The sequence below is a fragment of the Camelus ferus genome, chromosome 25 (assembly GCF_009834535.1).
Source record: "Camelus ferus isolate YT-003-E chromosome 25, BCGSAC_Cfer_1.0, whole genome shotgun sequence".
NCBI lineage: Eukaryota > Metazoa > Chordata > Mammalia > Artiodactyla > Camelidae > Camelus > Camelus ferus.
Genome location: NC_045720.1, coordinates 2,968,933 through 2,979,945, shown reverse-complemented (window position 1 = coordinate 2,979,945; position 11,013 = coordinate 2,968,933). Strand labels below are relative to the sequence as shown.

General features: G+C 52.2%; 1 protein-coding gene across 3 annotated transcripts in view; it reads right to left on the bottom strand.

Moving 5' to 3' along the window:
- The window catches only part of TRAPPC9 (trafficking protein particle complex 9), a 401,874-nt gene that overhangs the window by 386,032 nt on the left and 4,829 nt on the right, over positions 1 to 11,013 (bottom strand). For all 3 annotated transcript variants that reach the window (XM_032467928.1, XM_032467929.1, XM_032467930.1), the window contains exons 2-3: positions 10,155 to 10,748; positions 1,708 to 1,853 (exon numbers count right to left, since the gene is read on the bottom strand). In XM_032467928.1, coding sequence (XP_032323819.1) covers positions 1,708 to 1,853; positions 10,155 to 10,738 — 730 coding nt within the window. In that variant the 5' untranslated portion in view covers positions 10,739 to 10,748. The remainder of the gene's footprint in view (positions 1 to 1,707; positions 1,854 to 10,154; positions 10,749 to 11,013) is intronic.

Sequence of the window (11,013 nt, the reverse complement as noted above, 5' to 3'; positions counted from 1 at the left end):
CGTCTGCTGTGGTGTCACACGCTGTGGAGCCCCCGGGAAGCTCCACTGTGCGTTTCTGATGGAGTGGCGGTGAGGAGGCCAAGAGCACAGGGCACCGTCCCCTGCAGGAAGCTGACAGCCCGTCACCACCACGTGGGTCAGGGGCCCGGGTGGGCACTCGCCCTGGAGCAGCGCCCAATCTCGCAGCTCCACCCCACCCGTCAGTCTCGAGGATTTACAGACCTCTCTCCCGAGACGGCGAGGCCAAGCTCCCTCGTGCCCCTCTCATCCGGCTTAACCTTTCACCTGTTCTCTCTTTTCTTTTACGTCTGTTCCTTCTCTTTCCCACTTCTATTTCCCTCTCCTCTTTAAGAAGCCAAATTAGGAAATTTAAGTCCATTTCAAGAATCTCTTCCAGTTCATGTGTGCTATAGCACGTGGTTAAACTGCTGTCAGAGAACTTCATTACTTCATCCTGACCACATTTATCGTAAGTGGCTGACAGGCCCTCACTCAGCTGTCCGCTTCTCCCACGAGAGCCCCGTTTCAGTCCTTCCCCCACTGCTTTTTTTAACAAGCGTGGCAGGAAACCCACGGACCGTGCCTCCCGCTCCTGCCTCCAGGAGAAGGTCCTGCAGGAGAAAATCACGTCAACAGGCAGCTCCAGACGGAGGGAGAGCCCTGCGACAGACGGGGCTGCGATGGGGCCTGCGGGCACTGGCTGCGGGGTGGGGTCTGGAGAGGCTGTCCTTAGCTGCAGGGTTGTTTTTTTTGTTTGATGGTTTTTTTGGTTTTTTTTAATTGAGATATAATTCACATACCATAAAACTCACTCTCTTAAAGGTGTGCGATTCAGCAGCTTTCTGCACACTCACAGCTGTGCAGCGCTTATCACCATCTAATTCCAGAACACCCCATCGCCCAGAAAGAAACAGCTGCCCATTAGCAGTCACGCCCCATCCCTCTCCACCCAGCCCCTCACAACCATCATCTGCTCTCTGCCTCTACACGTGCCTTTTCTGGACATTTCAGACCACTGAAATCAACATGTGGCCTTTTGTGTCTGGTTCCTTTTACTTAACATGCTGTTATCAAGGGCCGTCCATACTGAGATGGTATCAGCATCTCATTCTTTTTTTTTCTTTTAAAAATGTTATAGTTTATTAGAAGGTGGGCAGTACTATCAAAAAGAGCAGAGCAGAGTATAAGGGGTGGGGTTTCCCAGGGAAAAGGGTAGGTTGAGCAATCAGGGTGGACTTCCCAGAGTAGGTGGCCTTTTTCATCTTCCCCCCTTTTTTTCTTTTTCATTCATTCTTTTGTATGAATAATATTCCACTACATGGAGATACTACATTTTGTTCATCCACTCAGCAGCTACGTATGGACAAGGTCTGGAAGAATGAGTGTAAGAGGTGACTAACAGGAACGGCATTTAAGCAAAGGGCAAGATGTGCTTTAAAAAAAAGCCAAAAACAGAGGCACAAGGCAATTCAGCGCGTTTCTGAGGAAAGTGCATGCTTGCTTCGGCAGGACTGCCGTGCAGGGCTGCAGGGGAGAGTGGCAGGAGACAAGGTGAGGGAGTCACCCCAGAAGATTCCCCACTGCAACCAGCTCAGCCGACTCTTCTCCTCCCTCCTCTCTTTTTAGAACCATTTTTCTCAGTTTTCTCTTATTTCAAGTGACAGCATTTTAACTACACATCTGATCCTCTGCATCAGACCATCTTACCTCCAAGCCACAGAAAGTCATTCACTGAGCGGAGCAGCTCCACGGACATGTGGTAATGGACCAGGGAGTCCTGGAGCATCCCGGCCTGCAGGCACAAATCCCCCACGTGCTTCCGCATGCGCCCTTGGCACCGCTTCTTGTAATGTCTGGGAAGTAAAACGCGTGGAAATGTATCACCAAGAGTGCATGACGTTTGCCCCAAAAGCATGCTGGCAAAGCACTCCTCAACCCTCTCACTACAGCAGAATGCTAAGAAGGCAAACTGGGCTCTACAACTGAAAGGCAGCAACCGTCACTGCCAGTATCTGAGCTGGAACGGTCCTGACTTCAAAAACTGCTGTGAAGTTGTTTTTAAACGTGGCAGGTGTATATGAATTTCACGTAGATGGTATCAGGGTAGGATTTTTCTCTTCAATTTTTCCAGTCACAACATTAGCACAAGAAAGTTCATATTTCAGCTTTTTTAAAAAATCAATTACCTTCCACTTTCTTAACTTTGAACCTATTATTATTTTATAAAGAGAGCTATGCTGCATATTATAAACCAACTGCTGGGCTTTTGCAAAGAAGACCTTTGTAACTTCACTATTTCAGAGCAAACTTTTGTGATGCTTTGAGAGGTGGGCCTGGGGCGCTCACTAACAGCTCTTTAAATATTGGCAAGGATATGCCATTAAATAATGCAAAGTCTTCTAACTCCATATCAACTCAGAAACCAAAGAATCTGCACCAAAGCCTTACTTTATCATTTTTAAATATTCCTATTGTTTTGAATATTAAATTCCTTAAAAGATAAGGTTTTTTTCAAGAAAAACAGCAGCTGTATCAAATTTCCTCTCACCAAGAAAACAATCTTATCAAGGACAAAAACCCCTATGGAAATCCGAAAGATCTGAGTTTCTAGCTAAATGAACGTACAGATCCCAAAACAAACCTAAACCCTACAGGGTCTCACTCGAACGAGCTCAACAAACTCCTGGAACTTAGCTCTTCTGTTCCAAATGCTGGATGAACTAAGATCATCACACAAGGCAGAGAAGGAGAGAAGAGGAAAGTCAGCCTCGCCTCCGCCTGTTTTCTTCCAGCCACAAGGCACCGCTGGGAGGGCCCACTAACAAGCCCTCCCCATAAGAAAACACTACATCCACACTGTCCCTACCGCCCCCACGCAGCCCCGCCAGCCCCCTCCCACTGGTCACCTCGCCAGACCGTGAATGGTCTTCTAATGACCCTCCCACCCTCCCACTTGGTAGCACCCTCCCCATCCTCCCCGGTACACAGACACACACAGACACACACAGACACACACACGTACACACACACACGTACACAGATACACACACAGCCAGGGTGGCCTTCCCAAAGCACAAATCTGATTAGGTCACTCCCCCACTTCAAACCCTTCAGAGGTTCCCTGGAAGAGTTCTACCCCCACCCCCAACACTGTGTCCTGCACACCCAGCCTCACCACCGTATCAAGGTCCCCAGTGACCTCAGGGGCCACCTGCCCTTCTGCCTAGCTACCTCCCACTTGCCTCCGGGCTCCTTTTGACTCTGTTTCTCAAGGAAGCCTTCCCTGCCTTCAAACTCCACACTTTGGGTTAGGGGCCCCTCTTGTGTTCCTAGAACATTCTACAGAGTCAACTTCTGACACTGATAAACTCCCAATAGGCAAGTACGTTTTGCTTACTATTGTGGGTCTACCCTTCCCCACTAGGCACTAAGAAGCGTGTATGTTGGGAATAAACGAGTGCAGGAGTGGGTCTCAAAGGGACAGACAGAACTGCTCTCACCCATCCCAACCCCTCTTTCTGTAGAACATCAGCAGAAGCAAAACCGGGAGTACCTCTCCTGTGGATCACTTCCTGCTGACACCCTTCGCTGCCTCCTCTGTGTCAGTTCTAGTAAAACCCAAGCTCCTCCAAAGCCCTCCACCCCAGGCCCTCTCCAGTGGCCTCCCCAGCAGGGGCACCGTCCACCCTGGACCACACAGGGCACTGTCCCCGAGTCCCCTCCCCACAAGCCTCCAGGCCTCTGCTCAGGTTGCGCCTGCCACTGAGCCACACTCCTGGCCCCTTCTCCTGGCTGACTCTTACTCTGTCCTCAGAACTGAATGCAGAGCCCATTTCTTCCAGGAAGTCCTCCCTGATAATGTCCTTTAGCTCTCGGCTGGGCTCCCTCTACAGCAGCACTGCATGGTGACCATCTGGGTGTTTGTTCACCTCCTCCTTTGAGACCATGATCTCTCTGAGGCCAAGCGGGAAGAAGGAGCCAGAGATGACAAGAGGGGTGCGAGGAGCAAAAAGCAAAATCGCAGCCCAAGTCTCAAATTCAAGGATTCTTTCTCGGGTAAAAGAATAAAATGTTTCACACGTATGCAATTTGGGTACGATTTTTGTGGCTCATGGAACACAAGGGCTTTGGTGTTCTAGTGTAAAAACCAACTTACGTGCAAAGAAATATATATACTCAAATCCAAAGGAAACCAGAGCTGCTCAACAACAGTTTGCAGTTAAAGTCCAAAGGAACTTCGATAAAGGCAGTCTCTCTCTCCCTTCTTTTTTTCCTGGCAACAGAGTTTTAGAAATAGCTGCATGACTAAGTGATGGCTACAGCCCATGATTCTGCGCTGGAGTGTTTGGGGCTGAGGAAGCCCAGATTATGTGCATCGTGTAAATGCAGTCACATAACACACCACAGGCGCCCTGGTGCTGGAGCCGAAGTTCCAAAGCAGACAACCTTGCGCTGGAAGACAGCTCTAAATAGAAAGTTAAGAAATGCCATGTTTCGTACTCAGTTTCAGATACTATATGGGCCATTAACTGACAGTGCATCTTGTCTAATGAAACCTGAAAATAAACCGTCAAGGTCAATTTTCTCCATCTGATCCGTTTCATGATAACGCTGGATACTAAAACCTCGCTCCGTGCGGAAAGCTCAGGCCTGCGCTGCAGCAGAGTTACATCCAACGGAAGAAAGCCGATCAGGGGAGAACTGGAGAGTTTCCCTTCAGAAGTGACCTTGCACCTGTCCATCATCTGCATCCACGTCATCGTCAAAGGAGTAAGATCCTACGTCTCTGGGACATAAAGCACTGTGATGCTTCCAAACCATCAAAGAGCTCTGAGCTTTGTGAAACAGATCTGAGGCACTTAAATCAGAGACCTTTTCTGAAAGGCTCCAAAACCGATCCAGATGTAACAGGGAGGTACCGGAATTAGCAGAGAGAACTCGCCCTTGAAGTGTGACAAGGCCATGCCTGAATCCTGCCACAGCATCTACTAGCCGTGTGATGCTGGGCTAATTACTTACCCTCTCTGACAAGGCTTCCCAATCTGCAAAAGGGGGCTGCCACTGCCCACCTGGGAGGCAGGGATGTGGTGTGAATGACACATGCAGGCAGGGCGGCCGACTGTACCTGACACAGAGCCTGGCTAGTGTCCCTCCGCTGCCCTTCTCCCCTTTTAAAGTTGCACTGTTCCGCCTGATAAGTATTGAGTCCCCGGGACAGACTGTCTGATTCACTGATACATGCCTTACTTACCCTTAGGAGGCTAGAAAAAGAACTGCTTCCTCCCTAGTAACTATCAGTGTTCTTAAGGGTTTGGGGTTTTTAAGTCTATTTTGCGGGGAGAGACTATTCCAGAACTGTCCAACAATCCCTCTACGCGTCAGCTCCCCCTCAGCACCCCTCCCCTCTCACCCTAGACTCCCTGTCTGGTCGCCTTTTGTCCCTGGGAAAGGGAGTCCGCTGGGCTGGGGGGGCTCCCAGGCCTCCCTCCCTCCCTCCCTCCCTCCCTCACAGGTGAGTGTGACTGCCTTCTCCCCACCCCCAACTCCAGCTCCCCCACCCTGCTGCCACAGCATCTTTCTAAGATGCACCCCTGGCCACGTCCCTCCCTTCAGCACCTTGAGGATAAATGGCATTTGCTCCGAAAACCCCAATGACCTACGAGTGACACACCAAAGCTGCATGGCCTAGGCTTTTCTCCAACCCAGCCACAGCCCTGCCCTCCCTCCGCCTCAGTCCACACCTGTCGAGATGAGCTCGTCCACACACACAGCTGGAAACACCAGCTAAAACTGACGACTCCCAGCAAATCTCTCTGGTTCGGCTCCTTCCCCTGAGCCCTAGGCTCATAAACCCCAGCACCAATTTGAAGTTGTCACTTGGACGACAAATGGCGTCTTAAAATGCCTCACGTCCAACATTTCCTCTGGAATTCGACCCCCCCACCCAGCAGATACCTCCCAGTCTCCCGGTCTCCCGCCTTTTAGTACCAGTCCTGGCACCCGCCCAGCTGCTTGAGGTCACATCTGATTTCCCCCATCCCTCCCCCCCGGCCCTGCCCTGAAGTCGGTGCTGTCATTTCTGTCTCTAAGTCTGTCTGGACCCTGGTTCTGCAGAGACCACGGCAGGGACCCTGAAAGCTCACAGCAGGATGCGCTGAGTCACAGTCCTCCGAAGGTGCTCCCTGGAGGGGGAGGCGTCTCCTGGCACCAGTCACCTCAGAAGACACTGGACTCTCGCACAGGAGGCCCAGGAGAAGGGACTCGAGGTTCTCCTGTGGTCTGAACTTCAAAGTGCCCGAGGTCTAGGGGAGCTCCTAGTTAGTGGACATATCAGCCAGTGGGCAGGTGAGGATGGAGGAACCCAGGCAAGGCTGTTCTCACTCCGACCCCCAGGCTCTCAGGAGCCACGGGAAAGGCCCTGCATCCGGGACACAGCCCGGCCGTCACAGACCCCAGCCTGCATCTGCCAACCCGCACAGCCTCAACTCCGCCCACTTGCTACGCTTACTTCCGTTCTGTCCCGCACCCCACCTCCAGAATGTGATGGACCCTTTCAGGAAGTCTGGCCTGTCTCAAGTGAGACCAAGTCAGTGAAAGGTGAGGCGTCCACATTTGGACCAGAACGTGCAAGGAGAAACAAGGCCTTGTGGCCAGCATGACGGTGGTGGCCAAACCCTTCCCCTGGGTGAGATGAACCTCAGGTGGGCTGGGAAGGGGAATGTAAGGTCCTAGGTCAGCCAGAGCATCTCCCTTCACAGCTGACCTGGAGTTTCATTACCCCAAACTAATAACATGGCCATCAGTGGTGGACATTAGCCACAACAGATACGGAATCAGCTATTTACTGCCAACATGAGTTAAGAGTAAAGGGTGGAGCAGGGAGGCTAAGGTAAACCACAGACCCCGCTCTGAATGCTCACTGGCTAAAGCAGAGAGGAAGCTATGGTCACTTATAAAGGTCCCTGCGTCCACTAGATCCAAATGAACCAACTATTTAGGAAAAGGCCATATTTTCCTGATACTTAGAAAAATCAGCTTCATAAAGGAACAAAAGAGTAGCATGGATTTTAGACCAGCTTCCACCCCTTTATGAAGGCAAAGTAAAGTAAATGGCACGGTCAAGGTGGAAGCAAAAGAAAACCTGGTGACCGCTTCCTCCAGCAGCGTCCCTCTGCGGCCAGCACACTCCCCAGCCGGCCACGTCTTCACCGGTGACTGCCGGCCAGGAAGCACCGTCATGCACATCACACAGCGACAGCCAAGAACTACGTGCCGAGCACGTTCGTTTAAAAGCCAGAATCAAGCAAGGTGCTGCAGACTTTGACTTTCCAAGTTAAAATACCCCGTGAAAAATCCCTTGGCAGCCGCCTAAATTGATTAGCATCTCGCTTCCTCAAAACAAACAAAAAAAATTACGGGCTCATTTGTCACCAAGTATATGGAGGACCAAAAAAGTTCCTCAAAGCAAGGATTTTAACAGATATCAAACACCAGTGGGTTACATGCTAACAAAGCAAAAATTCCAAAAAATTACAAAATAAAAAGACGACCAGGATATTACACGGATCAAAGCAGCGGTTAAGGTTTTTGATTTTTAAAGCGATGGAGGCGGTGAGAAGGCAGCACAGAGGGCAGTCTAGCTACTGTCAATGCGGTGTGTTCACAGCCTACCTTTTCAGACCCAACAACACACTCACAGGGCAGTATGAGAGAAAAAGGAAAAGGAAAAAGGAAAAGAAAGAGGAACAAGCAAAAATTAGAAACACACAAGAACAAAAACAACTTTGACAGCATGTACAAGAATTTATGTGGCTGTGATGAGGCCCGGGCCACGCGTGGACATGAGTGAGATCAGGGAGGGCAGGTGCCGGAGGGGAGTGGCACTGCCATGGAGCCGCCAGCGTGGTCGGTACCCCAGACCAAAACTCCATCTACGTGTACCTAGACATCTGTCGAGCTACAAAATGGGATCGCATTTCAGGCTGGACATTTTTTCTCACTCCCACCAAGAGTAGCAGGAGAGAGTTAGGCTCTGATCCGGCACCAAATCACTATTTTAAAAATTAGATGACTATGGGATAGTGAAAGCAAAAATGGAGTAAAATGTGTCTGATCTGAGCTCACTGGCATCGTTATCTCACTGACATTGAAATGCCAGGCTGAGCATTTACAGTACCAGAACAGACAGACCCACCAGGAGGGAGGTTTAATGCGCTGCTGTATTTAGATGCCCAGAGCCGTGCCTGGTACACAAGGCTCTGGGTAAACATTGGTGACAGTATCAACCACTATGCGCCAAGCACAGTGTCCTGAAACTAGCTACTCCGCCAAATCCTGAGCACAGACTTCAAAAGGCAAAAACAAGCTGGCATTCTCTGGTGGGTCTGCAGACTCAGAGCCAAGAAGTTGATGAGCAAAAAGGTCACCAGGGCCTCACACGAGAAAAGAGGAGGCACTGGCCGGGGGCCTGGGGCAGGGCTCCTGGCTTCCACCACTTACCCACCAGCCTGTGGGGGGGGGGGGGCGGTCCCTGCAGACACAGCAGGCGCTGTGTACACGTGCAGCCCCACCTTGGGAGGGACCATCACCTGGGTGGCTACCTCGCCTGATGCCTGGGGCTCAGCAGGAGGCAACAGGTGAGGTGAAAGGAGCCGGCCTGGGAGTGGCTTGGTGCTGGCAGCTGTGCCCTTGGCAGTGCCCAGGCTCCTAAACCTGCTACCTCAGCTCCCAGGAGCAGAAGGGGAGTGCTGGCGTGTAGATCACAGGACCCTGAGAGGACTAAGTACAGATTGTGGCTATGACATGCCTTGCCCTTTCCTGAAGCCACAGAAACAGGTCCAGGGGAGGAAGTGAAAATTCCCCAGAGCCCGCCAGGCACCGCGCACAGGTGGGACTCAGGGCCCCTGTGCCTCTCACTCGCAGGGCTGGCCTGGACTTTCTCTTTGTCAACTCTCTGGCATCTTCTCCTCCAACTTACCAACAACCAGAAAGTCAGGTTTGACCTCGGGTAAGTTCAAGAAACATAGAGCAGCGACTCCGCAGGTCCTCTGACCCTCACCTGTGAGACCACCGTGCGAGCTCTCCAGAGAGGGGAGAACAGACTCAGAGCCTGAGGTCCAAGGCCGGGGGGGACGCAGCCACCCAAGTGCTCCCCAGCAAAAGGGGGCCACCTCTCAGCAAAGGCGTGCGTCTCACTCTCTGCTGCCGGAGGGATGGCACGATGGCCACACAGGGAAACAGAGCAGCAGGCAGAGAGGAGGCAGACGGCCCAGAAGAGCTTGTCTGCAATTCTAGGGCAAAGTGGGGCCGTGGACTTAATCACAGAGACAAATTCAGGACTGACCTTTCCCTGCTCTGTCCCATACTCCCTGTGACACGCCTTCCCCTGCATAAGGAGCTCCTTCGGAAGTCCCTGGTGACGTCCTGATGTCCTAACCTGGCATGGTGGCTGTCAGGCAGGTAGAGGGGCCTGAGCAGAGCAGGTGCCAGGCTCAGGAGGCAGGAGACACTGGCTCCACCCCTAGTTCTGCTGCTTCTCGGGATTCAGCACCTCACCTATACATCAAAGGGACGGACTGTGCCCGGGGCAGGATGTCCAATAGGAATGAAATGTGAGCCATGCAAAGAAAGTTTTCCAGCTGTCACATTAAAAAAGGTAAAAAACAAACACTGGAAACTGATACTAAGAACAGATTTTACTTAATCTACTATATGTAAAATACTCCCATTTCAACATGTAGTCAACATAGAAAGTATCAAGATACTGAACATTTTTTCTAGACTAAGTCTCAGCGTCTGACGTGCATTTGACCTAACGCACATCTCAGCTCAGACCAGCCTCCTCCCCAGCGCTCCCAGCCTCCGTGCCTGCGGCTACCCTACTGGACAGCAGCTCCAGGGGGTCCCACCAGGGGTCCTGGCTGAAACCAGGACACACTAACCCTCAAAGGATCTCCCTGAACCAAAGGCAGTCCCATTTTTAAAAGTCTGAAAACCAAAAAAAAAAAAAAAAAAAAAAAAGTCTGAAAACCAGCAGACTGCACCTCCCTCCCGCCTCGGTGCAAGACAGCCCTGCTGCTTGCTCAGCCCTCTCTGGATGTAGGGAGGCAACCGCGGCACACAGCCAGGGGGGCCAGGCCTCCAGGTAGACTTACCTGCTGTCTGTGTCCAGTCCCACAAAGTCCTTCTTCTCAAACGGGACGCAGAGGAGGGGGATCTTGTCCCCAGACTTGTCGGTGGCCCTGTCTAGGCGCTTGGACTCGAGCACGATGAAAAGCGACTCGATGAAGTCCTCGATCCTCTTCTCCACCGTCCCGCAGTCCTCGTAGCTGGGGTAGAAGGCCACGTCGGTGCGCGGCTGCTCGGCGATCTCGCCCTGCAGCCCGAAGACGAAGAGCCGCGAGTCGTAGAGCGTGGCGCCATACAGCTCCTTCTGCACGTGGAACTTCTCAAAGGTCTGCGGCCAGTCCTTGGCCGAGAAGCAGTCGGTGATGGTGACGAGGCCCACGACCTTGCGGTGGGTCTGGAAGTCGCCCCACTCGTTGTTCTCGGGCGGGTAGTGGTGCCGGTAGCGGATGTAGAGCACCCGCTGGGAGTCGCGCACGCTGACCTGGCTCACGGAGGAGATCCGCTTGTAGATGCGGAAGAAGTTCTCCTCCGATACGATGCCCACGGGCTGGACCACCACGAGGAGAGTCTGGTGGTCCTCAGCACACTGCATGTAGTCGGGGACACTCATGTTGCAGGCCCTGCCGAGAGGGGAGAGGAGGCTGAGGTGCACGCTGTGCCGTGCACCTCTGGGATGCAGTGATCCGCTGTGTACCCACCGGAAGGCAGAGGAAGCCCAAGCAAAGACCTCCGTGTAACTCCAATGGCAGGAACCTCACCCTGGGCTGAGAGGAAGAGGACTGGGGGTGGGGGGGGCAATCTGGGGCACGCAGACGCTGGGGCAACCTGTCCCATCATGGACTTTAGACTCAACCCTCACCCTCCAGGAACTTCAAAATAATACAT